The 26,887-nt window shown below is 55.9% G+C and overlaps 1 protein-coding gene across 13 annotated transcripts; it reads left to right on the forward strand.

Annotated features, from left to right (window-relative positions):
• The first annotated feature begins 388 nt into the window (after positions 1 to 388).
• GGT1 (gamma-glutamyltransferase 1) lies at positions 389 to 23,197 on the forward strand. Of its 13 annotated transcripts, none has more exons than XM_021673930.2 (15): positions 1,698 to 1,714; positions 3,745 to 3,805; positions 6,241 to 6,309; positions 6,526 to 6,657; positions 7,366 to 7,536; positions 10,738 to 10,868; positions 10,988 to 11,074; positions 13,621 to 13,813; positions 14,192 to 14,349; positions 16,245 to 16,394; positions 17,224 to 17,360; positions 21,632 to 21,819; positions 22,050 to 22,177; positions 22,278 to 22,585; positions 22,888 to 23,197. In XM_021673930.2, the coding sequence occupies exons 5-15, from the start codon at positions 7,373 to 7,375 to the stop codon at positions 23,032 to 23,034; spliced, it is 1,791 nt and encodes a 596-aa protein (XP_021529605.1). In that variant the 5' UTR covers positions 1,698 to 1,714; positions 3,745 to 3,805; positions 6,241 to 6,309; positions 6,526 to 6,657; positions 7,366 to 7,372; the 3' UTR covers positions 23,035 to 23,197. The 13 variants fall into 13 exon arrangements, with proteins under 13 accessions (XP_012309569.1, XP_012309572.1, XP_012309565.1 ...); XM_012454150.2 differs by lacking the exon at positions 1,698 to 1,714 and having other exon boundaries at positions 3,535 to 3,805; positions 22,278 to 22,390; positions 22,472 to 22,585; XM_012454146.3 differs by lacking the exons at positions 1,698 to 1,714; positions 3,745 to 3,805 and adding an exon at positions 389 to 520.
• Positions 23,198 to 26,887: the final 3,690 nt, after the last annotated feature.

Raw genomic sequence — 26,887 nt, forward strand, 5'->3', positions numbered from 1 at the left:
GAGGTAATCTAGGCTCCTCAGACCTTGTGGGGCCTCAGATGCTTACACCTTCAGCCCCTCCTGACATGGGCATCTGGCTGCACCCCAGCTCCGTGGCCCCACCTCCCAGGGAACCTTTAGTCTAATCTGCCTCCCGCTGAAACCCGGCCTCATTCAGTCCCACTGAGGACTTCAGAGCTCAGGTCTCTCATTCAGGGTTTGAGACCCCACCAGGCTCAGAGAGACCTGCAGCCGTCCCAGATCACACAGCCCCAGGGATGGGACCAGGAGCCAGCCCTTGTCCCACCTGGAGCAGTTCCTGTGCCTTTAAAGCCTTCCCCTCCCCCCGCCCCCAGGCCTCTTGAGGAGGGGAGAGGGGAGGAGCTGGGTCACAGCTGGAAATCTTAGCTTGGTTTTAGTGTGTTGCTGGACGACCCGCCCAGGAGTCGGGTGAGCCAGGGAGTGAGGGCCTCTGGCTGTGCCCCAGCACTGTGTGACCCAGAGGCACCACTCACCCTCTCTGAGCTGCTGGACATCATAGGTGGGGAACCTCAGACCAGGGGACTCCGGGGAGTGTCTGGAGGCCTGAGTTCCATTCCCAGCTCTGCCATATGCTTGCTGCGCTCTAGAGGAGTTTCTCTTCCTCTCTGAGCCTCGGTTTGTGTGCCTGTGCAGTGGGAGCGAGCTGCACTTTAGGGTGAAGGAGGCGAGACTCGTGTGGGCGCATCCTGCAGGGGGATCTCACAGGTGGGCAGAGCCCCGGGTTCTTTATCCGACTGGGTCTGGACTGGGGGCCTCTGTTTCTTGCCTGATAAGTGGGTTTGAGAGAGGTATGCGGGTGAGTGAAGGAGGGCTGGGGCAGAGTCACCTGACTTAGGCGAAGAAGCCCTTGAGAGAGGCGTGGCTTCTTGGAATTAAAGGCCTGGGAGGATCTGGCAGCCCTGAGTGGGGGTAGGGGTCAGCTCTGGAGTAGAGCCAGAGCTTCGAGGGGTTGGGAGACACTGTGTCCTTGGGCCATGCTTGCCCCACTCCTGGGCTCTGTGGCTGTAGATTGTGGTGCGGCAGGGCGGGTTGTGCAAGGGGCCATTGCCCAACTCCAGGGGGCGTCCGCCACCTCTCAGCTATCTATATAGAGAGCTATATAGTTCTTCCGATAGGTTTCCGGCAGATAGTGCTTATTATATCTTACTGAAGGGGTGCTTTTTTCTAATTCTCAACTCTGTGCTGCAAGGGTGAACAGTGTGGGAGACAGATTCCAACCCCAGGTCTGGGCGGTAAGCGTCTGGTCCAGGGGTACACACTGGCCTGGGGAAGCTGCAGAGACCTGTGCGTTCTCATTCCCAGGGATAGTGATTCCATGCTAGAGACTGGCAGAGTTGGGGGTGGATGGGTCCCGGCTCACCTTCAGGTCTGCAGATCTTCTGGGGCCAGCTGACATAGGTAAACATCTTTTGTCTAAGCTTCAGCTTCCTGCCTGTGAATGGGTTGGGGCTGTGCTCTGGTTTCACCCTTGTGGCTCTGGGGTTGTGGTGACAAAGCCATCAAGCTGTGTTGGAGGATTAACTGGCAAACTTCAGACTGGCTGTTGTGTCTACCTCTTCCTCATACGCCCCTCTCTGCTGCGCCCTGTGAAGCTGCTCTGCTCAGCCTAGATTCGGCTCAGCTGTGTGTGTGTGTACGTGCCTGCACATGTGTTGGAAGTGGGTGATACTGACATCAGAGTCAGTGTCTCTGGGTGAGTAAGGCTTGCATATTTCTGGGGACAGGGAACTCACTACCTTACGTGCCCAGGACAAGAGCTGTGGGGTCTGGAGAAGACTTCTAGGCCAGCCCCTGCAGTCTTTCCTCAGGTGACATGGCTTCCCCAGACCCCCTCCCCACTAGGTGCCCTCTCCGCATTCAGGGAGTAGAGGGCTGATTGGGATAGAATGTGACACACTCAGAATGTGAGGAAAAGCCTCCTTCATTCTGTAGGTCCAACCTCTGTTGACATGGCCTTTGATAAAGTGCCTCCCGTCCCGTCCCCCCTCTCTGGAACCACACCTGCTGCCAGACTTCATCTGTGTCCCCCTGCAGGCAGCCCTCTGTCTTCCTACTTTCTTCAGCCCAGGGTTTTCCTTCTGGGGTCAGCTGCGGGAGTCTGGGCCATCCTTTGCCCACTCAGACATCTTCCTGCCCACCTGCTGCTGTGAAGCTTGCAGGTGTTGTATGCTCTCAGGCAGAGAGGAAACTGCTGAGCAGGCCAGGGAGGGGACAGAGCCCTGTGGCTCTCCACTCTAGACATCTCCCAGCTGACTGCCATGGAATGCAGCCACTTAGGCAGGGCCAGATCCCCTGATGTTCCTGTCTGCTGTCTAGCCTTCAGGACAGGTCACGGGGCCTTGGTTCCTGCCCTGTCATCTTCCCAGTCACCCTGATCTCCACAGGGAGGGGTGAAAGGGCTGGGTCATAGCACCTCCGCCCCAGGGCTATTGAGGATCTCACAGTTGTGTGCCTGGTGGTTTCTGTCCAGAGTCCATTTGAGAGCAGCGGGTGACAGGACAGACCTATGCTGGCTGTGTGACCCAGGCAGGCAGCAACATTGGGTCAGCCTTCATGTCCCCTTCTGTCAGCTGGGGCAGCCTGGAAGCATGATTGTGGGGCAGGTGTTATGGGCACGGAATAGCCCTCAGGTGGAGGCTGCAGGGGCTCTCCACCACTGCAGGCACAGTAGGCCCAGGAGCAGGGGAGGGAGCCATGCCTTGGGGAGCCATATCCTCTCAGATGAGGGCCACAGGGGAATGGACAGCAGTGTGCAAGGTCCCCTGGGCTGGGCCCACAGCTGTTCCTGGTTCTTGGGCTGGTCAGGGACATGCAGTAACTTGGAGCAGTTACCAAGTAGCCAAGCCTACACTGCTGGGCTGTGTGAGCTTGGGCCAGCTCAGGCCCTCTCTGGGCCCTGCCTCTGTGGGCTGTTCAGGTGGTTCCTTGGGCCTGGGGGCTGATGTTTCTGGATGGGCAGCAGAACTGGTATGCACTTGGGGCCTCAGGCCATATTCTCGGACACCTCTTTGGCATTGACAGCAGGGTGTGGTGAGGCCCCTTAGGTTGGGTTCTGGTCTGGTGATAGGGGCACCACTACTCCACCGCTTCCAGAGCCATCTCTGGGACACTGGCTGTGAGTTCATATGTTCTGAATAGGGACAGGGAGAGCCAGAGTAGGACCCAGGCTGGGGCTTACTAGAGAGGCTTGTGGGCAGACAGTGCCCTTTGCAGGGAACTGAGTCTGGGAGGGGGGAACCCCTTTCTCCCCCACCCCGCTGCAGCACCTCCCACCTGGGGCTGCATGACCTTTAGTCACCTGATGACTGGCCGAGTCACCATGCCAAGTCACTGCGCGCCTCCTTGCTGCTGTGACGTCAGTCTCCCCATCCTCCCAGCCAGGCTGGACCTCTGGGAGAGGCCTATCTGTCCTGCACCCTGTGCAGACGCCTTCCACTGTCCCCCAGGGCTGCTGTGCACTCCCTGGCTGGCCTTTTTCCCCCTCTGGGACTAGGTAAGCTCATGGGTTCTCTGGTTGCTCCTGCTCCTTCCCTGCCTCAGCTACTCCTTGGAGGTACCCACCCCCAGATCCCAGTCTCATTTGGGAGGCCCCCTGAGGAGCTCTGCAGGGGGCCGCAGGCGTGGCTCTGAGCCGCTCTGGAGAGTGGCGGGGGGCTTGGCCAATTCTGTGGCCGGGACTTTCCCAGGCTGACAAGCCTGTCTCTTCCTCCCCGGAGGGTACAGCCCAGAACTGTCTTCCTAGAAAAAAGTGTTCTCCTGGACCCAAACTGTCCCCAGGCCTCAGGTAAGCCCATCAGGGTCACAAGGAAGGGGGTCTGGGTTTGAGGCCAACCATGGCATCTGAACCACTTTCTAGCCTCAGTTTCCCCTCGTGTGTGCCGCTCTCACACTGTGGGTTGGCTTGGACATTCTTTCAGTGAGTCTGGAGAGAACTTAGGGGTGGAGGGATGGGAAATGGAAACCCAGGACCTCAGCAGGGGGTCTTCCTCTGGGCTGGCGACATCTGCCTGCGGGAGGCTGGGCCCACCCTCCTTTGCTGACATGCCGAGGGAGAAGGGGACAGGGCCCAGCACTGCCTACTCCCCTCCCCATGCTTCCCAGCAGTCCAATCCTGGCTGGGTGCCCCCTGCTTCTTGGGGAGCGTACTTGGGCCTTTGGGTAGACAGATTAACAGACCGGGGAGGCTGGGTTACGGTTGGCCCACCCCAGGGCCCTGATAGGGGGCTTGGCTCATGACCCCGAGCCTGGGAGAGATGAGGTCATGCTCTCCAGGGCATGACCTAGCTCAGTGGATGGGACTGGGGAGCTTCCTTGGTGGAGGGGGATGTGGTGCTAGGGATAGGGCCAGACCAGGCCAGGCCCGGCCCCTGCCTCAGGACATGTGATGGGAATGTTCTTTTTTTTCTGTTTTTGGTTTTTCCTTTTTTTTTTGAGATAGAGTTTTAATCTTTTTTTTTTTTTTTTTTTTTTTTTTTTTGAGACAGAGTCTCGCTCTGTCACCCAGGCTGGAGAGCAGTGGTGCAGTCTCAGCTCACTGCAACCTCTGCCTCCTGGGTTCAAGCAATTCTCCTGCCTCAGCCTCCTGAGTAGCTGGGATTACAGGTGCATGCCACGACGCTCAGCTAATTTTTTTTGTACTTTCAGTAAAGATGGGGTTTCACCATATTGGTCAGGCTGGTCTCGAACTCCTGACCTTGTGATCTGCCTGCCTCGGCCTCCAAAAGTGCTGAGATTACAGGCGTGAGCCACTAGCCACTGTGCCCGACCTGGAGTTTCACTCTTGTTGCCCAGGCTGGAGTGCAGTGGTGTGATCTCAGCTCACTGCAACCTCCGCCTCCTGGTTTCAAGCGATTCTCCTGCCTCAGCTCCTGAGTAGCTGGGATTTACAGGCATGCACCACCATGCCCAGCTAATTTTTTGTATTTTTAGTAGAGACGGGGGTTTCACCATGTTGGCCAGGCTGATCTCAAACTCTTGACCTCAGGTGATCCACCTGCTTTGGCCTCCCAAAGTGCTGGGATTACAGGTGTGAACCACCACGCTCGGCCCTGTGATGGGAATGTTCTGTGTCCACAGTGGATGCTGCACATTGCCTGCCCAGGTCCTGAGGCCCCTTGAACCTCCAGGTATAGCTGACTCTATCAGGAACCCTTAACCCTGACCTGGACTCCCTGCTGGGACCCAGGGTGTTTGAGTGGCCAGAGGTCTCAGGCCTGGTGAAGGGTGTGAGCTGCCCATGGGGCAGGGAGGAGGCAGGGCCTGTTCCACAGTGGGACAGACAGAGTCCTCTAGCTACTTTCTGGGAGACTGAATGGCAGGCACTGTTGGAAGGAGGGAGTGCAGGCAGGGGCTGGCAGGGAATTCAGGTCAGAAATAGGTGGTGCCTGGATTCAGGCTGAGGCTGTGGTGGCCAGGGTGGGGATGATGGGCTGCTTTGGACTCTATGGGGGATGTGGGTGGTGGGCTGCCACATGGCCACTGCCAGGCCCCTCTGCTCTTGGTGTCTGCGTCCAGGGCTGGGAGGGGTCAAATGTATCACACAGCTCGGAGCAGTGGCTCACACTTTTAATCCCAGCACTTTGGGAGGCTGAGGTGGGCAGATCACGAGGTCAGGAGATTGAGACCATCCTGGCCAATATGGTGAAACCCTGTCTCTACTAAAAATGCAAAAATTAGCCAGGCATGGTGGTGCACCCCTGTAGTCCCAGCTACTCAGGAGGCTGAGGCAGGAGAATTGCTTGAACCCGGGAGGCGGAGGTTGCATTGAGCTGGGACTCCATTCCTAGACCACCTCTGGGACACTGTGTCTGGCTCCGAGATCAGACAGGCTGCACTGGGACAGGATGGAGCAGACAGAGGGAACCCAGCTGGGGCTCATTGGAGGGGCTTGCTGGCGGACACTGCCCTTTGTGGGGAACTGAGTGTGGGAGAGGGAACCCCCACCTCTGTCACCACATCCCTCTTCCCTGTTGGGGTCATACCTGTCACCTGCTGCCATAGCCATGAGACTTCATAAGGGTCACTGCTGTCCCTCACTGCACAACCCAGAATGGGTCCACAGGGGACATAACAGACAGCAAGAGACTTGTGCCACTCAGGCCTCCTGGGGTGTCCCCAGTGCAACCATGATGATATTCACAGCCATTATGATATTCGCAGCCACCATTCACTGAGCCCTTCCCATAGTCTAACCTACCCTATTCACAACACTCCCAGCAGCAAGGCAAGCGAGGTGCTACCGTCAGCCAGGCTGGACCGTTAAGTGATTTGCCTGAGGCCCCACGGCAGGTGAGTGGCAAGTCCAGCCTCAGAGCAGGGCAGGCTGGCTCTGCCCCCTGGGCCCCCTTTGCCATGCTTACCACATGCACATCCTGGGCTTTTGCAGGAATGCCCTGTCCCCTTTCTGCCCTGCTCTGTACAGAACCCTCTTTGGTCTGTGCCTGGGAAACATGCTGGGAGAATTCTTGGAAACAAGTGTGTTACTGACAGCCTCTTTGGCTCCAGACTTCCACTGGAGGCAGAGAAACCAGCTAGAGGCAGAAGGAGGTCACATTGAGCCCCCCAGAAAGAACTGGGCTACGCATGCTTCCGGTAACCGCCCTTGACCTTCAGGAGAACGAGAAGGCTGCCTGACTGGTGAGTCTCTGAAGAAGAGTCTGTGGCTACAGGCTCCTGCAGAGTGTGAGGGAGACCCCAGTGATATCCTCAGCTGTTTCCACCAAATCCTTCCATCTTTCATGGCCAACGCCCCAGGCAAGGCAGGGGCCCCATCTGCTGCTGGACAGGAAGTCCTGGCCCTGTGGCTGCGAATCTGCTGATTTCAGGGGAAGACTGTGGGGTGCTCCCATTGTGGGCACTATGGAAGCTAAACCCCATGCTCCAGGTGGAGTGAAGGGTTCTCAGGGGCTCCTGGACAATGCCAGGCTCTGGGCTGAGGTGGGGGACACAGGAGAAACCAGGCCAGGCCTGTCCCCTACAGGAGCTTCTCGCTAAGCAGTGAAGCTCAGCACTGTGAGGAGGTAGGCAAGGCCTTGCAGAAAGAGGGGTGTGGAGGTCTGGGGGCTCCCAGGAAGGGCCCCTGATGGAGATGGGGTTCTTACCAGGATGGGCTCTGAAGATAAGCAGGGAGGATTTGGGAGGGCAGTGATGAGGCCCGGAGCTCCTGGCAGAAGGCATGGCCTGGGCAAAGGTCTGGGGGCCGGACGGCCTGCACGTGTTCTGGGAGGTGGAAAGGAGACACAGGGCTTGTGTTTCTGAGGCCCTACGTTAGACTGTGCCCTATTAGGGAGGGGCCAGGGATGTCTGAGGCTCGCCCTGACCCTGCTCCTTACCCCGTGGATGTAGCAGAGCCATGAAGAAGCAGTTTGTGGTGCTGGGCCTGCTGGCCGTGGTCCTGGTGCTGGTCGTTATTGGCCTCTGTCTCTGGCTGCCCTCCGCCTCCAAGGAACCTGCCAACCACGTGTATGCCAGGGCTGCCGTGGCTGCGGATGCCAAGCGCTGCTCGGAGATTGGGAGGTGAGTGGGACAGGGCATGGGGGCATGGGCCCTGGAAACTGGGCAAACGAACCTGGGCAATACCTTCGCCCCTCTGAGACTCAGTTTCCCCACATATAAGCAGGCTGCCTGGACATGGGGTATCCCATGTGCATAGACTACCTGTTCTTTGCTTGAGTTCTCTCAGTACACTCTGGGAAGGGGAAGGTGACCCCGAGAGCAGGATGCGGGTCTCCCAGAGCCCAGCAGGGCCCCTTTTCTCAGTTTTAAGAGTCTCTGTCTCTTTAGATAAACTCTACTGTTTTGTGGTTTGGTTGTTATTTTTTTTTGCTTTTTATATTTATTTATTTATTTATTTATTTTGAGGCAGAGTCTCGCTCTGTTGCCCAGGCTGGAGTGCAGTGGCGCGATCTCAGTCCACTGCAACCTCCGTCTCCCAAGTTCAAGCGATTCTCGTGCCTCAGTCTCCCAAGTAGCTGGGATTACAGGTGTGTGCCACTACACCCAGCTAATTTGTGTGTGTGTGTGTTTGGTTTTTTTTTTCCGAGACAGAGTCTTGCCCTGTCACCCAGGCTGGAGTGCAGTGGTGCTATCTCGGCTCACTGCAACCTCCACCTCCCAGGTTCAAGTGATTCTCCTGCCTCAGTCTCCTGAGTAGCTGGTACTACAGGCATGCACCACCTCGCCCAGCTAATTTTTGTATTTTTAGTAGAGATGGGGTTTCATTATGTTGGCTAGGCTGGTCTTGAACTCCTGACCTTGTGATTCATCCACCTCGGCCTCCCAAAGTGCTGGGATAACAGGCGTGAGCCACTATGCCTGGCCTAATTTTTGTGTTTTTAATAGAGATAGGGTTTCACCTTGTTGGCCAGGCTGGTCTTGAACTCTTGACCTCAGGTGATCCACCCATCTCGACCTCCCAAAGTGCTGGGATTACAGGTGTGAGCCACTGTGCCCAGTTTATTTCTCTTTTTAAAGATGGGGTCTTACTCTGTTGCCCAGGCTGGAGTATAGGGCAGTGATCATAGCCCACTGCGGCCTCAAACTCTTGGGTTTAAGTGATCCTCCCGCCTCATCTTCCTAAAGTACTGGGATTAGAGATGTCAGCTGTGGTCTCTACTGTTTTATTCTTTTAGACTCATTTCATGTTATATGCAAAGATCAGTTCCCTCCTAAAGACTTAAACAGAAAAAATGTTGTTTTTGTCTTTTTGAGACAGGGTCTTGTTCTGTTGCCCAGGCTAGAGTGCAGTGGCATGATCATAGCTCACTGCAGCTTTGAACTCTTGGGCTTAAGTGATCCTTCCACCTCAGCCTCCTGAGTAGCTAGGACTACAGGTGTGCATCATACCTGACTAATTTAAAAAGACTGTTTTGTAGAGATGAGGTCTCATTATATTGCTCGGGTCTTGAACTTCTGGTCTTGAACTCTTGCCCTCAAGTGATCCTCCACCTTGGCCTCCCAAAGTGCTGAGATTACAGGTGTAAGCCACCGTCCCCAGCCAGAAAAAAAGTTATTAATAAAATATAGCAATTTCCCTTTTTGTCCCAATTATAAAAGTCATGTACATTTGTTTGCTTGAAAAAGAGAAAACTAAGCTACTGGCTGGGCACAGTGGCTCACGCCTGTAATCCCAGCACTTTGGGAGGCCAAGGTGGTGGATCACTTGAGGTTGGGAGTTCGAGACCAGCCTGACCAACATGGAAAAACCCTGTCTCTAATGAAAACACAAAATTAGCTGGGTGTGGTGGTGCATGCCTGTAATTCCATGTACGTGGGAGTCTGAGGCAGGAGAATCACTTGAACCTGGGAGGTGGAGGTTGCTGTGAGTTGAGATTATGCCATTGCACTCCAGCCTGGGCAACAAGAGCGAAGCTCTGTCTCAAAAACAAAAAAGAAAAAGAGGAAACTGGCTGGGCGCGGTGGTTCACACCTGTAATCCCAGCACTTTGGGAGGCCAAGGTGGGTGGATCACCCAAAGTCAGGAGTTTGAGACCAACCTGGCCAACATGGTGAAACCTCATCTCTATTAAAAATACAAAAAATTAGCCAGGAGTGGTGGGCACTTGTATTCCCAGCTACTCGGGAGGCTGAGGCAGGAGAATTGCTTGAATCCAGGAGGCGGAGGTTGCACTAAGCTGAGATCACACCACTGCACTCTGGGCGACTGAGTGAAATTCCATCTCAGAAAAAAAAAAGAAAAAGAAAAAGAAAAAGAGGAAAACTGTGATCCCACTACTTTGGGAGGTTAAGGCAGGAAAATTGCTTGAGCCCATGAGTTCGAGATCAACCTGGGCAACATAGGGAGACCCTGTCTCTACAAAAAAGACAAAAAATTGCCAAGTGTGGTGGTTCATACCTACAGTCCCAGCTACTCAGGAGGCTGAAGTGGGAGGATTGCTTGAGCCCAGAAGGTCAAGGCTTCATTGAGCAGTGACCGTGCCACTGCACTTCATCCTCGGTGGCAAAGTGAGACCCTGTCTCATAAAACAAAGGCCAGGCACAGTGGCTCACACTTGTAATACCAGCACTTTGGGAGGCCAAGGTGGGGATCACTTGACCCTAGGAGTTCTTGGACAGCCTGGGCAACATGGCGAAACCCCGTCTCTACAAAAAAAAAACAGAACAGCCAGGCACGGTGGCTCATGTCTGTAATCCCAGCACTTTGGGAAGCTGAGGCGGGCATATCACAAGGTCAGGAGTTCGAGACCAATCTGGCCAATGTAGTGAAACCCCATCTCTACTAAAAAATACAAAAAAATTAGCCAGGTATGGTGGTATGCACCTGTAATCTCAGTTACTTGGGAGGCTGAGGCAGGAGAATTACATGAACCAGGGAGGTGGAGGTTGCAGTGAGCTGAGATCATGCCATTGCACTCCAGCCTGGGTGACTCTGTCTCAAAAAAACAAAACAAACAAAAAATTTGCCAGGCATGGTGGCATGTCCCCATAGTCCCAGCTACTTGGGAAGCTGAGGTGGGAGGGTCAGTTGGGTCCAGGAGGTTGAGGCTGCAGTGATCTGAGATCACACCACTGCACTCCTGCCTGAGCAACAGAGCAAGACTCTGTCTCAAAAGAAAAAAAAAAAAGAATAAAGCAGAAACCTGAAAACTCAAATGGACTTCTCTTCCATCCTCCTTTGGGGAGATGGGCAGCAGGGTGTGTAAGCAGGGCCAGGATGGAAGCCTGCAGGTTCTCACCCCTTCATGTACCCCATGGCAGGGACGCACTGCGGGACGGTGGCTCTGCGGTAGACGCAGCCATTGCCGCCCTGTTGTGCATGGGGCTCATGAACGCCCACAGCATGGGCATTGGGGGCGGCCTGTTCCTCACCATCTACAACAGCAGCACTCGTGAGTACTTCTGGGAGGGGCGAGGGAGAGGGGTCGGGGGTGTGGGTTGGGTGGAGGCACAGCTCACGCGGCATGAAGGGTTTGAGTGAGTCTGCCTGCCTACCTGCTTCTCCTTCTAGGAAGAGCTGAGGTCATCAATGCCCGCGAGGTGGCCCCTAGGCTGGCCTTTCCTAACATGTTCAACAGCTCGGAACAGTCCCAGGAGGGTAAGCCGCCTGCAGGCTTGGGGCGTGGGTGCAGAGCCGGCCGAGCCATGGGGAGGGGTCTTGCCCACTGGAGCCTGGCCTTGTCAGGGTCCACGGGAAGTTCTAACACCCCTCATCCCTTCCTGGCCCCATAGCACCCTCCCACAATGAGTTGTCAGGACCATCATCAGCAGAGTAAAGGACTGGGTGCTTCTGTTATTTCTCTCAAGGCCTCTGGGGCCACGCTGTGCAGCACATGGGGAGAATAATTATTACGCTAACAGCCCTCATGGACCAGGGCTCACTGGGGCCTGCACTCTGCTCTGTGCTTTTCACCTATGAGCGCCTCATACCCTTCCCTGCTCCTTTGAGGTGGGGGATGCTGTGTGGATTCCCATTTTACAGATGGGGATGCTGAGGCCCAGAGAAGTCATGCAAATTAGCTGAGGTCACACAGCTGGGAGGTAGTGAAGCTAAAATTGAACCCAGGTTCTCTATACCCTGCCTTCTTAATGGGCATCCTATTCAGTTCATTCATTTGTTCATTTGTGGGGATAGCACTCTAGAGCGTGAGGTATGAGGTGGAATCTCTTTTTTTTTTTTTTTGAGACAGAGTCTCACTCTGTTGTTAGGCTGGAGTGCAGTGACGTGATCTTGGCTCACTGCAACCTCTGCTTCCCAGGTTCAATTGATTCTCCTGCCTCAGCCTCCTGAGTAGCTGGGATTACAGGCATGCACCACCACACCTGGCTAATTTTTATATTTTTAGTAGAGATGGGGTTTCACCATGTTGGCCAGGATAGTCTCAATCTCTTGACCTTGTGATCCGCCTGCCTCGGCCTCCCAAAGTGCTGGGATTACAAGTGTGAGCCACCGAGCCCAGCCAGAGTCTCTCTTTTCTAATCTGGTCTTAGTGGCGAGGAGGCCCCCAAATTGCCCAGGTACCTGAGGGGAAGCCACTGTCCACCCAGGGGTATAGCTCAAAGGAGGCAGAATGGATTGTGGGATAAAGGTTGGAGGATGGGTGGGCTCAACAGCTCACTCCTGTAATCCTAGCACTTTGGGAGGCCAAGTCAGGAGGATCTCATGAGCCCAGGAGTTCTGGGCTGTAGTGCGCTATGCCCATCAGGTGTCCGCACTAAGTTCGGCATCAATATGGTGAGCTCCCAGGAGCAGGGAACCACCAGGTTGCCTAAGGAGGGGTGAACCGGCCCAGGTCGGAAACGGAGCGGGTCAAAACTCCCGTGCTGATCGGTAGTGGGATCGCGCCTGTGAATAGCCACTGCACTCCAGCCTGGGCAACATAGTGAGACCCCGTCTCTAAAAAGTTAAAAAAAAAAAAGGCTGGCACGGTGGCTCACGCCTGTAATCCCAGCAAAATGAGAGGCTGAGGCGGGTGGATCACCTGGAGTCAGGAGTTCACGACTAGCCTGGCCAACATAGTGAAACCCTGTCTCAACTAAAAATACAGAAATTAGCTGGGCATGGTGGCATGCCCATGTAATACCAGCTACTCAAGAGGCTGAGGCAGGAAAATTGCTTGAATCCGGGAGGTGGAGGTTGCAGTAAGCCAAGATTGTGCCACTGCATTCTAGCCTGGGTAACAGAGCAAGACTCCATCTCAAAAAACCAACCAAACAAAAACCCTTATAGTCAGATGGAGAAACTGAGGCTGGGAGAGGGGACAGGACAGTGATTAAGGCTCAGGTCTTGCTTCGGGAGCAGTAGAAAAGAGGAAGGGTGCCCTTTCTTGGGACTGGGTGGGTCTGGAGGGTGGCCTGTGCTTGAACTGGGTCAGGGCGGCACCTGCTCTTTCTTTAGCACATTCTGGTAGAGCCCATGAGTCTTACAGAATAAGGCCTTGTGGTCGGCGAGATGGGAGGGGGTCTGGCCTGGCACAGGATTTCAGACATGTAGGCACCTGCACAGACAGACACCTAATCCTGGGACAGCAAAACCCAGCTGCGTGCTACCGCTTCCCCCGCTGTGGCCTCATCAGACATCCCTGGTCCATGCGCACTCCTGCCTGCCGAGCCCAGACATGACCTTAAAAATCCCCTTCTCGGTCAAGAGATCGAGACCATCTGGGCCAACATGGTAAAAACCCCGTCTCTACTAAAAATACAAAAATTAGCCAGGTGTGGTGCCTTGCACCTGTAGTCTCAGCTACTTGGGAGGCTGAAGCAGGAGAATCGCTTGAACCCGGGAGGCGGAGGTTGCAGTGAGCCAAGATCACACCACTGCACTCCAGCCTGGTGACAGAGCGAGATTCCATCTCAAAAAAAAAAAAAAAAAAAAAAAAAAAAAAAAATCCCCTTCTGCTGGACATGCTGGTTCATGCCTATAATCTCAGCTACTCAGGAGGCTGAGGTGGGAGGATTACTTGAGTTCAGACCAGGCTGGGCAAGACGGCAAGACCCCATCTCAAAAAAGAAAAAATAAATCTTTCCTCCTAAACCTCATCGCCCCAACTGTAAAACGAGTCAGGGAATGTGCCTGGGATGCCGCCTGTGAGAGATTCCCATGTCCGTCATTCAGGGCTGCTAACTGTGGCTGTCTTTCCCCAGGGGGGCTGTCGGTGGCTGTGCCTGGAGAGATCCGAGGCTATGAGCTGGCGCACCAGCGGCATGGGCGGCTGCCCTGGGCTCGCCTCTTCCAGCCCAGCATCCAGCTGGCCCGCCAGGGCTTCCCCGTGGGCAAGGGCTTGGCAGCAGCTCTGGAAAACAAGCGGGCCGTCATCGAGCAGCAGCCTGTCTTGTGGTATGTCTGTGGGTGTGGTCCCCGACACAGGCAGGGCCCCCACAGCCCAAGGCCCCTGCAGTCCCTGAGTGGCAGTGGAGCGGCCCTCTGCCTTTGGAACCCTGCGCTGGTAATGGGATGAGGAGATGCAGACACTTCCCACCATGTGTGGGGATGCATTCTGAGCCTGGGGTCCCAGTGGCCACTGTGGCCGGCCATGTGTCCTGAGTGGCAGGGGACACTAGGAGGCTGGGAGGACGAGCGCTGGGTGATGGAGACACCCACCTGTAACGGGTACTGCCCCAGCTCTGTTCCATTCCCCTATGTGGGTGGGTCGGGGGGGGCAGTCTAACTGAGTCCACCCCACCTTCTGCCTCACGTGAGCGCCCCCTGCCCCAGTGAGGTGTTCTGCCGGGATGGAAAGGTGCTTCGGGAGGGGGAGAGACTGACCCTGCCGCAGTTGGCTGACACCTACGAGACGCTGGCCATCGAGGGCGCCCAGGCCTTCTACAACGGCAGCCTCACAGCCCAGATTGTGAAGGACATCCAGGCGGCCGGTGAGTGGGTAACCTCAGGGGCCTGGGTGAGGAACCCTGCATTGGAAACCCTCGGCTGGGGCCCAGAGCCCCACAGTACCCCCGTCCTCCCTGAGCCTGCAGGAATTTCCTGGTCAGTGGCTGGCCATGTGAATCCATAGTTCCTGGTATATCAAAGCCAAGAGAGGCCATGCAGTCCAGGAGAGCAAGTCCCTGGTGGGGTAAATGCAGGTGTAGGCAAGAGCCAGGGCTAGGGAAGCACTAGAATACAACCTGAAGATCCAGGAGGACTTCTTGGAGAAGGAGGTGGCTGGGCTGCAGATAACTTTGTTAGGCAGAGAGAGGAAAGGATTCCGAGCAAAGGAACAGCTGGGCTAAGACCCAGAGAGAGGGGACTTTGATTCACCAGGAGGGTCCCAAGGGATGAGAGTCACCTTGCAAGAGGCATGGGGAAGGGGCTTTGTAGGGCAGGGGCCCGGCGCTTGGCTGTGGCTTTCTTCAGGTAATTCTTGTCACTGTTTCATGGAGGAGGGTGATTAGCATGTTGACCTGCACCACTGAGGCTGGAAACTGGCATGCCAATACCCTGTCTGTGTGGAGTTGACTCCGGGAGAATTAAGAGCCTCTCTCCCTCCCTCTATCCATTCATCATGAGAAGAGGCTAAGCAGCAGGGAGACCGAAGCAGGAATTCTCCCCTTAGAGACCCTCTGAGCCAGGCATGGTGGCTCACGCCTGTAATCCCAGCACTTTGGGAGGCCAAGACGGGTGGATCATCTGAGGTCAGGAGTTCAAGGCCAGCCTGGCCAACATGGTGAACCCCCATCTCTACTAAAAATACAAAATTAGCCTGGAATGGTGGCGTACGCACCTGTAGTCCCAGCCTTTCTGAAGGCTGAGGCAGGAGAATTGCTTGAACCCGGGAGGCAGAGGTTTCAATGAGGCGAGATCACGCCTACTTTACTTCAGCCTGGGCAACAGAGCAAGATTCTGTCTCAAAAAAAAAAGAAAAAAATCCAAAATTAGCTGGGCATGATGGCTTGTGCCTGTAGTCCCAGCTAACCGAGAGGCTGCGGCAGGAGAATCGCTTTAACCAAGGAGGCAGAGGCTGCAGTGAGCTGAGATCACACCACTGACTGCACTCCAGCCTGGGTGACAGAGTGAGACTCCATCTCAAAAAAAAAAAACGAGAAAAGGCCCTCTGAGGCCAAGTTGGCGTCTCATGCCTGTAATCCCACTTTGGGAGGCTGAGGTAGAACTTAAAGTCAGGAGTCCAAGACAAGCCTGCACAAGACAGTGAAACTACAAAAACAAAATCGAGACTAGAGTCTCATATATATAGTGGGGGTGGGGGTGGGGAACCATAAAACATAACTTTAAAGCATAGTGAAAAGAAATAGAGCAAGACCCTACAAAAAAGTTAGAATTTGCTGAGTGTGTTGCCGCCTGTAGTCTCAGCTGCTGGGGAGGACCTGCTGGAGGATCACTGGAGCCCAGGAGTTTAAGGCTATGATTAAGCCACTGCACTCCAACCTGGGTGACACAGCAAGATCCCATCTCTAAAAAGAAAAAAAAAAAAAACCTCTCTGGCCACAGAGGAGAGAAGGCAGCCAGGAAGCCCGTGAGCCAAGCAGGCGGAGGGCAGATGGCCCGGGCCCAGCTGTGGGGTGAGCAGTGTCAGGGAGACAAGCTCAGGAGGGGGTGAGGATCCCAAGGGGGTGAGGTTGCCTGTGGCCCCCTCCCAGGGCACAGTCCCGCCCCTCCAGTAGTGCACTCTGTCCTCCCCTGCAGGGTGCAGGCTTTTCCCCACCACCATGGTGTAGCCCTGCCTGACCCCAACGCCACTGCTGTGGCCCCATCCCCCACGTGATGGTGCAGCCCCATTCCTGCGCCCATGCGAGCTGCTGTCGCATTGCAGGGGGCATCATGACAGCTGAGGACCTGAACAACTACCGTGCTGAGCTGATCGAGCACCCGCTGAACATCAGCCTGGGAGACGCGGTGCTCTACATGCCCAACGCACCACTCAGCGGGCCTGTGCTGGCCCTCATCCTCAACATCCTCAAAGGTGAGTGGTCCCACCACGGCTCTTCAGCACGGCCCGTGACACAGCCTGTCTCTCCCCAGCCCCACCCCTGCTGCATTCCTGATGGCCGGGTCCCCCCATGCCTCGTCTTTCCATCATTGAGCTCCCGAGGAGTGCCCCTGCGTCACAGCTTGCCACGTCCTGCAGGAGGCATTGCAGAGTGACCAGGGATGAAGAAGGCAATGCTCAAGGGCTGGAGGAACAGGAGTCGTCAGGAGGGAGAGAGGTGCAGGAGCTCAGGGCTGCAGGGCCTGGTCCAGAGGGCATCCCTGGTCCAGTGGTGTCCCCACCACTTGGTCACTGCATGGCCAGAGCTGATGTGTGACCTGAGGTCCAGGCACAGGAAGCGCTCACCTTACTTCACTCTCACCACAGCCTTCTGAAGCAGCTGCTGCTATTGATTATTAAATGCTCCTTGAAGCCAGGTGTGGTGACTCACGCCTGTAACCCTAGCACTTTGGGAGGCCGAGCAGGCGGATCATGAGGTCAGGAGTTTGAGACCAGCCTGGCCAATATAGTGAAACCCTGTCTCTACTAAAAATACAAAAATTAGCCGGGCGTGCTGGCAGGTGCCTGGAGTCCCAGCTACTTGGGAGGCTGAAGTAGGAAAATCACTTGAACCTGGGAGGCAGAGGTTGCAGTGAGCCAAGATCGCACCACTGCACTCCAGCCTGGGGAACAGAGTGAGACTCCGTCTTAAAAAAAAAAAATGCTCCTTGAGGTGGGCAAAGTGGCTGAGGGAGCTGTTAACCATCTGAGGCCCTCTGAGCCCCTGGGGATCACCAACGTGCACCTGGCTCTCATCAACCAGGGTACAACTTCTCCCAGGCGAGCGTGGAGACCCCTCAGCAGAAGGGCCTGACGTACCACCGCATCATAGAGGCTTTCCGGTTTGCCTACGCCAAGAGGACGCTGCTTGGGGACCCCAAGTTTGTGAATATAACTAAGGTAAGGGGTGTGGCCTGCTATAGCGGCACCAGCTGGGCTTCCCAGGGCTGCTGCAGCCTCACATTTGCTTTATGAATCCATTCCTGCCACAAACTTTGATTGCAGGCCTACTGTGTGCTGGGATGGATTGGTGGGTGACCCCCAGTCTTGGCCTCTGCCCCACAGAACTCACAGTTTGGGTAGTTAGTGGCTACATTCCTACCCCAGGGCCTTTGCCCATACTGTGGGTCTCGAGTGCTCAGTGCTGAAGTGAGGAATGTATGGGGGCACTGCAGCCCTCGGGCATGATGAGAAGGATGGGTGAAGCCAACTGCGGTGGCTCATGCCTGTAATCCCAGCACTTTGGGAGGCTGAGGCGGATGGATCACGAGGTCAGGAGTTCAAGACCAGCCTGGCCAAGATGGTGAAACCCCGTCTCTACTAAAAATACAAAAATTAGCCGGATGTGGTGGCATGCACCTGTAATCCCAGCTACTCGGGAGGCCAAGGCAGAGAATTCCTTGAACCTGGGAGGCGGAGGTTGCAGTCAGCCAAGATCACACCACTACACTCCAGCCTGGGTGACAGAGTGAGACTGTCTCAAAAATAAATAAATAAATAAAATAAAATAAATAAGAGAAGGATGGGCGAGAGGGAGAGGGCCAGGTGGACAGAGACTTTGGCCACCCACTCCCTGTCACTCCAGACTAATGCTTCCCAGATGCCACCCTCAGCCCTGTACCGCCTGACTCATGTATTCACTAGGTGCCCCAGCTCCATGCTGGGTCCCTATGAGACCCCTGCCATATCCCTTCCCACTGAGGATCCTCACACCCCTCCTTACTTACTCAGGTCCTTGGCATTCCCGGGCAGACCTGCAGACCCCCCCACACTGACCTGTGACCTCCCAGGAGGGGCCTCAGCTGCCCGGGAGGTGTCTTCTCTTTCCCCGTGAGCATTCTGCACCTCTGACTCCCCTGCAGCCAGTGACCTGGTGTCTTGTCTCTCTGAGGGGACAGGACCACTACAGCGTGTCCCTCTGCCCTCCCTTTTGGCTAAAGTCAGCTCTTTTATCCACTTACTGGCTCAGTGTGCTGTTCCTGCAATGCTCCTCTCTGCCTCTGACCATTTTCCCCTTTATAATTTTTTTTATTATTTTTAAATTTTAATTTATTATTATTATTTTTTTTGAGACGGAGTTTCGCTCTTGTTACCCAGGCTGGAGTGCAATGGCGCGAGCTCGGCTCACCGCAACCTCTGCCTCCTGGATTCAAGCAATTCTCCTGCCTCAGCCTCCTGAGTAGCTGGGATTACAGGCACATGCCACCATGCCCAGCTAATTTTTTTTTGTATTTTTAGTAGAGATGGGGTTTCACCATGTTGACCAGGATGGTCTCGATCTCTTGACCTCGTGATCCACCCGCCTCGGCCTCCCAAAGTGCTGGGATTACAGGCGTGAGCCACCGCGCCCAGCCTTATTTTTTATTTTTTTGAGACAGAGTCTCACTCTGTCGCCCAGGCTGGAGTGCAGTGGCATGATCTCAGCTCACTGAAACCTCAGCCTCCCACATTTGAGCAATTCTCCTGCCTCAGCCTTCCAAGTAGCTGGGACTACAGGTGTGTGCCACCACGTCCAGCTAATTTTTTGTATTTTTAGTAGAGATGGGGTTTCACCATGTTGGCCAGCCTGGTCTCGAGCTCCTGATCTCAGGTGATCCACCTGCCTCAGCCTCCCAAAGTGCTGGGATTACAGGCATGAGCCACCACGCCTGGCATTTACCCCTTTATAATGGATAATTCCTGAAAGAAAGGCAGCTGTTGTTGTTCCAAAAACTTCCATCTCCTGCCTCCTTCTGTCCTCTGCTCCTCTTAGAGCAAACATGGCCGGGCTACGTCTTCTCTCCCTTCAGGCTAACGCCTCCTGCTCTATCCCCATGCCACCAGATCGCCATGTCCAGCCTCAGTTTCCCCATCAGCAGCATCTCACACAGCTCACCACACTCTCCTCAAGTTTTCATTTTGCAAATTTTCACACCTACAAAAATATAAAACAAACAAACAAAACCATGCAGCGTCAACGTTCCCTTTCTCTGGAGTGTGCAGTGTGGACGTTTCTGCCAGATTTCCTGTCTCTGTCTCCACCCACATCTATTGGTATTCATGTTTTCTCTGAGTAATTAGACAGGTTGCTGATGTCACACTTCGGGGTGTGTCTCCCAAGAGTGAGGACTTGAACATACCACAGCAGGATATCCGGGTGACACATCTGTGTCCCTTCTCTTTACCTACTGTAGGTGCCCTCGGCTGTTTTGTTTTTGTTTGGAGAGTCTCTGTCATCCAGTTTGGAGTGCAGTGGTGTGATCTCAGCTACAGCCTCAACCTCCAGGGCTCAAGAAATCCTCCCACTTCAGGCCCCCAAGCAGCTGGGAGCACAGGCACATGCCCTCACACCTGGCTAATTTTTGTATTTTTTTTAGAGTCAGGGTCTTGCCATGTTGCTCAGCCTGGTCTCAAACTCCGGGGCTCAAATCCCACCTCAGCCTCCCAAAGTGCCGGGATTACAAGTGTGAACCACCACACTCAGACTGTTTTTTTTCTTTTTGTTTTGAGATGGAGTTTCACTCTTGTTGCCCAGGCTGGAGTACAATGTGCGATCTTGGCTCACTGTAATCTCTGCCTCCCAGGTTCAAGTGATTCTCCTGCTTCAACCTCCCGAGTAGCTGGGATCACAGACCTGAGCCACCATACCTGGCTAATTTTGTATTTTTATTAGAGACAGGGTTTCTCCATGTTGGTCAGACTGGTCTCAAACTCCCGACCTCAGGTGATCCACCCACCTCGGCCTCCCAAAGTGCTGGGATTACAGGCGTGAGCCACTGTGCCCGGCCTGCTCAGCCTGTTTTGTTGATTTTTAAAGCCGGGGCAGTCATCTTGGAAAATGTCTCACGTCCTGGACTTGCCTTTCTGTTTCCTTGGGAACAGATTCAGACGGAACAGCTTTCCCTGACGTTGGCCAGCTAGTCTGTGGGCTGTTGCTGAAACTCCCTTGAGGCACTCTCTTTGGCCTCCCGGGCCCATCCTGTCTGCCCCCTCACCTCCTCCTCTCCTCTTGGTCAGCCCTCATCACTGCCTTGAGGACCCTGGCCAGGCTCGTGGCGTTCAGCAGCCGCTCAATGTCAATACCTCCATGTTCATCTCTCAGCCCGCCCTTGCCCGTGAACTCCACACACATGGGCCATGCTTCTCCGTGCACCCATGCTTTTCAGGTCTGATGAAGTATACAGAATCAAGCTCCTGATGGTCCCCACACCTGCCCCTTCTGCGGGGTTTACCTCCCTAGTCGGGGCCATCCTCAATTCTTCTCTTTGTCCTACCCAGGGCAAACCATCATCTCTCGCCTGGTTGACACCGCAGCCTTTGGACTTTACCCTTATCCCCCTCACAGCCACCAGAGGGACCCTGTGAAAACATTCCCCAGCCTACTCACCCTCTGCCCTAAGCCTGTGTGGCACAGAGCAAAAGCCAAAGTCCTTATGGGACCTAGGAGGTCCTGTGGGAGGGGCCCCAGGCTGCATCTGCATCCTCTTCTCCCCTTCACCCCATTCACACTCTGCCTGTCGCTCACCAGCCTATACCACCTGCCTCAGGGCCTTTGTGCTGACTATTGAGGCTGCATTTCAGGCTCTTTTCAGACATTCCCTCCTCTGAGAAGCCCTCTCTGACCACTCTGTCCATACCTCATGCCTCTGCATTCCCCTTACCTTGCACTGATCATTTAAGCCGCATTCCAGGCTCTTCTCAGACATTGCCTCCTCTGAGAAGCCCTCCCTGACCACTCTGTCTATACCTGTGCCTCTCCATTCCCCTTACCTGGCTTGTGGTTTCGGCACTTTCCCCGTGTGCATTTGTTTTTTCTGGCATGAGGGCAGAGACCTAAGTGTCTGTTCCTTGTTGATTCCTCAGTGCCAGGCATGCAATGCAAGCTCTAGAAACATCTGCGTGAGTGAACGACTGATCGAATGCACTAAAGGTCTCGAGGCTGAGGGCCGGGCAGACAGACATTCAGAGTTGCTGGAACTCGACAAACACAGGGGCTGGAGACAGGGAGTCAGACAGGTCACGAAAGGTGGCTGGGCCTGCCCTTGGGCCCTGGGGAGCCACGGAAGCCTGTGGGTGCCGGAGGGTTGTGGTCAGAGCCAGTCGGGGACCTTCTGAGACCTGCTTCCACAACCCTGTGCCCCCTCCCCACCCTCCCTCCCCACCTCCTCAGGCCAGCTCTGGGGTCTCGGCAGGTGGTCCACAACATGACCTCTGAGTTCTTCGCTGCCCAGCTCCGGGCTCAGATCTCTGATGACACCACCCACCCGACCTCCTACTACGAGCCCGAGTTCTACACGCCGGATGACGGGGGCACCGCCCATCTGTCTGTCATCGCAGAGGACGGCAGTGCTGTGTCTGCCACCAGCACCATCAACCTCTAGTAGGGGCTGCTGGGCCGCTGGGGTGGGGCAGGGCCAGGGGCGGGTGGCCCAGAGACTGCCCACTTATCCAGAAAGGTGGCTACATCACCTTTATCCTGGTGGGAAACTGAGGCCCTGCCTTGGTAGCTTGCTCTGGGCCTCACAGGGAGTATGTTTGAGCCTCAGTGGGTGGATGGGACCAGGCTGGGCCAAGCGAGGCTGGGCACTGTCTGATCTGGCTGGGCTGTAGCTTTGGCTCCAAGGTCCGCTCCCCGGTCAGCGGCATTCTGTTCAATGACGAAATGGACGACTTTAGCTCTCCCAACATCATCAACGAGTTTGGGGTGCCCCCCTCACCCACAAATTTCATTCATCCAGGTATGGGGTGGAGGTCCGGGGGTGAGGGACTGGGGTGGAGAGGGACAGGTGTCTGGGCAGGCAGCTGACCGGCATCCCTGTCTTCTCCCGTTGGCCACAGGGAAGCAACCACTCTCATCCATGTGTCCGACAATCATGGTGGGCAAGGACGGCCAGGTCCGGATGGTGGTGGGAGCTTCTGGGGGTACACAGATCACTACGGCCACAGCACTGGTATGTGTCACCCCTTCCCTCCCTGGCCCTGCCCGACCCACCCAGCCCCCAGGCCATGCTGATCACGCCCCCATGCCCCAGGCCATCATCTACCACCTCTGGTTTGGCTATGACGTGAAGCGGGCCGTGGAGGAGCCCCGGCTGCACAACCAGCTTCTGCCCAACGTCACGACAGTGGAGAGAAACATTGACCAGGTGGGCTGGGGATTGGGGAAACTGAGTCACGGTGTGGGGCCACAGGGCATCCTGGGCTGGAGGCCTGGATCATCACACAGTGGACAATGGTTGGTGTCCTCTGTCTGGTACCTGGGCCATCTAGAGCTCCTGTGCCGTGAGGGCCAAGCCGCCTGCTCCAACGAGACCCAACAGGTCCCAACCTGCTCTTCCTGATCTCCTGACCCCAAATACCACCACCTGGGCTGAGGCCTGTGACCACAGGCATGGTTCAGGTGGCATCTGGAGCACTGCTCAGGCCTCCCCTCTCCTCCCACCCCCAGGCAGTGACTGCAGCCCTGGAGGCCCGGCATCATGACACCAAGATCGCGTCCTCCTTCATCGCTGTGGTGCAGGCCATCGTCCGCACGGCTGGTGGCTGGGCAGCTGCCTCAGACTCCAGGAAAGGCGGGGAGCCTGCTGGCTACTGAGTGCTTGGGGCGGACAAGGCCGACCAGCAATCCAGGGACAAGATACTCACCAGGGCCAGGAAGGGGACTTTGGGGGATGTGCTTCCCCTGTGAGCAGCAGAGCAACACAATAAATGAGGCTGCTGTGCCAGGCTTCAGGCAGCCTCCCTGGCCTGGCTCCCCACTCTCTGGGCCTCTGTCCTGTGTGTAAAATGGAGCCATCTGGCTGGGGAGGAACGGAGATGTGGGATTCGGAGATCTTCACACTGCGGGCGCTGGAACGAGCCTCAGCATCTTCAGCATGGGGAGAGCCAGGCACATGGCTGGGGGCCGGGGCAGGTCTGCGCCAAGCCCTGCCCCTGCCAACCCTGAGCCCTAGGACTTGGGGACAGGCCCTCCCTTCCTGGGGCAGGGCAGCGACACTACCTAGGATCAGCCACCAGAGGGCGCCACAACCCTAGCGCTTAGGCAGAGGGTGGCCAGCTGATGCCGGGAACCCCGGGCGCCTTCTCAGACCCACGGGCATCCAGCTCACCCTGCCGAGGACACAGGGAGGTGAAGCTGAGGTCTGAGGAGTGGGGATTGGGCAAGAGGCTGGAGCAAAACATCCTAGTCAGAGCCAAGCCCTTGGGAGGGGCTTTCCAAGTGCAAGCCCAGAATGAAACCCAAGCTTGTGATCCTCTCCAGATGGAGGCCTGGTTCTCAGGGAACAGCAAACTGGAAGAGGTCTCCAGATCCCAGGGATCAGGGCTTGGCCCAGCTGGGGACACAGCCCAGAGGGAGTGGGTCTGGAAGGGAACAGCTAGACATGGTGGCCTTCACCATCGGCAGCCCCGCCAGGCCTCCCTCGGGGCCTGCTCCCTTGTCCTCTGCACACAAGTTTTCCAACACTGGGGCGGGGTTCTGGGCAAGGCTGGTGGAGGTGGGCTGATGAGGGGTGGTGGTCACAGCCCAGCACCTGGATATCACCAGGGGCACTGGAGCCAGGGACCACGTCATGGCTCTTCTTCAGGAGCCTGAAAACCTGGTGATTGCAAAGGGCCCACAGGCAAACAGGGTTTTGTGCCTGCCGAGTAGAGTTCCACTGGGTCTGAGCCTGGAGGGTTCTGCCTCTGGGACTCCCCAGGGGTGAGATGGAGGTGGGCTTAACTGGGGTACAAGTGACTCCTCAATCCTTATTTACTTAATTTTTTTTTTTGAGACAAAGTCTCAGTCGCCCAGGTTGAGGTGCAGTGGCATGATCTTAGCTCATTGCAACCTCTGCCTCCTGGGTTCAAGCAATTCTCTTGCCTCAGCCTCCTGAGTAGCTGGGATTACAGGCGCCCGCCACCATGCCTGGCTAGTTCTTTTAAATTTTTATGAGAGATGTTGTTTCACTATGTTGACCAGGCTGGTCTTGAACCCCTGACCTCAAATAATTTACCTGCCTCGGCTTCCTAAAGTGCTGGGATTAAAGGCATGAGCCACTGCACCCGGCCTATGTAATTATTCTTTTTTTTTGAGACGGAGTTTCGCTCTTGTTACCCAGGCTGGAGTGCAATGGTGCGATCTCGGCTCGCCGCAACCTCCGCCTCCTGGGTTCAGGCAATTCTCCTGCCTCAGCCTCCTGAGTAGCTGGGATTACAGGCACGCGCCACCATGCCCAGCTAATTTTTTGTATTTTTAGTAGAGACAGGGTTTCACCATGTTGACCAGGATGGTCTCAATCTCTTGACCTCGTGATCCACCCACCTCGGCCTCCCAAAGTGTTGGGATTACAGGCATGAGCCACCGCGCCCAGCCCTTTTTTTTTTTGAGACAAAGTCTCACTCCATCACCAGGCGCCAGGCTGGAGTGCAGTGGCCTGACCTCGGCTCACTGCAACCTCCGCCTCCTGGGTTCAAGCAATTCTCCTGCCTCAGCCTCCCAAGTAGCTGGGACTACAGGTGCGTGCCACCATGCCCAGCTAACTTTTTGTATTTTTGGTAGAGATGGGGTTTCACCATGTTGGCCAGGATGGTCTCGATCTCTTGACCTCGTGATCTGCCTGCCTCAGTCTCCCAAAGTGCTGGGATTACAAGCGTGAGCCACTGCGCCCGGCCTTGTAATTTTTAAAAAATTTTATTTAAACAAATAGAGATGGGGTCTCACTCTATTGACCAGGCTGGTCTTAAACTCCTGACTTTAAGCAGTCCTTCCATCTCGGCCTCCCAAAGTGCTAGAATTACAGGGGTGAGCCACTGCACCCGGTCCAATCCTTATTTTAGCCTGAGAGGAAAGGCCGTGGCCCCATTTGCAGGGGAGAAGACTGAGGCTGGAGGGGCAGGCCTTCTCTGGGTTGTGCAGCAGCAAGAGAAGTCAGAGCTGGCCACGAGGCTTCCAGGACCCGACACACTGGTGGGGCACACCATGGTTCTCCAGGTCTCATGGGGCTCAGCCCAGGACTACCTCGGTGGGTGGGGGACTTAAATCCTCTCTTTCCTTCTCATCGCCCCTGCCCCCATCATTTCCTGAGTAAGGACATTCAGGGATGTCCCTCACTGTGCCTCTAGCCAGGACCAGAATGACACCCATTCCCTTCCCTGGGCCTTTGCTCAGGCAGTCCTTGCACCCTGGCCTCTGCCTGACCAGGATGGTGGGGAGAGGAGGGGGGCATCCCCCAAGCTGCTGTCGCCACTGTCCCTGCTGTCCTGGCCTCTGGGCTTCGAGGGCTGCAGCGGGTGGGTGGGTGGCCTGGCCTGGGCCCAGGAATGTGCTTTGGCTCCCGATTGAGCAATGTCACTGAGGCTTGTGAGTCGGGTGGGGGTGGGAGGAGGCGTCCACAGGCCCCCTACTGCGAGAGGCAGCCATGGGAACAGCCCGCCTCTAAACAACCACTCCAGCCCAGGCTGACCAGGGGCTCTGGCTGGACATAGGGGCCTGGCAGGCTGTGTGGCCTGTAAGGACACAGTCTGTCTCTGTGCCTCAGCTTCTCTGCTGTCCAGGTTGAGGGCTCTGACTCTAGTTGTAGACATCTGGAGCCGGCAGTGCTCAGCTGGGAAGGAAGCGGGGAGGACTTGGGGGGCCGCGTGGGAAGGTGTCCAGCCCACATTGCCTGCACCCCGGCTGAGCCTGGTCAATGGAGCACCTCAGTGGGTCCTCACTCCCCTGGTCGCCTCCCAGTTAAGCACCCTGAGTCCTGGGGAGGACAGGGCCAGGCCAGTGTCCCCAGAGAGGAGGGGACACTGTAATATTGGATTTGGATTCAGGAAAGCAGACCCGCAGCCAGGGTGGGGAAGAGTTGCAGGCGGGGCGTGGCACGGCACCCGGGCAGCTCAGCCTCCCTCCCTGGAGGCCCATGCTGCATTTCCAGGACAGCAAGTCCCAGGCATGGATGGTCCCGGTGCCAAGGGCTAGAGGCATGGTCTGTCTGCATTCCCCACATGAGCGTCTTGTAGTCATCAGCGTCTGGTGCTCTCAAGTCTGCCTGTTCTCCGTGCAGACTGGGAAGCCCTTGGTCACCCTGGGGAACTGGGGGACCCAGGCCAGGCTGCAGAAGCATAGGAACTTGAACCCAGGCCCTGAGTGACACCACCTTGGGTCCCTCTCCCTCTGTCTCTGTTCAGCTCCACCTTGACACTGCCTGGGCTGGGCCATGCAGAGAGGGTTAGGAATAGAGGTGGGAGCTGGGGGTGGGGCTCCACTCTGGGAGAGGGGAAGCCTGGCCGGTTCGGGAGGAGAGAGTTGAGCGGCCCCAGCTCTGCTTTCCCGGGAGCTGCCGGGAACCCAGGGAATGGTGTGGAGGTTCTTGGGAGCCCTGCCCCCACCTAGCAACCACAGTGCAGCAGGCACTTCTCAAGCACATTGGGACAATGTGGCCCTGGGCTCTGGTGGATAGCAGGCGGGGCCTTGGGAC

This window comes from Aotus nancymaae, unplaced genomic scaffold (genome assembly GCF_030222135.1).
Source record: "Aotus nancymaae isolate 86718 unplaced genomic scaffold, 86718_ANA_hifiasm-v0.15.2.pri h1tg000210l, whole genome shotgun sequence".
Classification (NCBI taxonomy): domain Eukaryota; kingdom Metazoa; phylum Chordata; class Mammalia; order Primates; family Aotidae; genus Aotus; species Aotus nancymaae.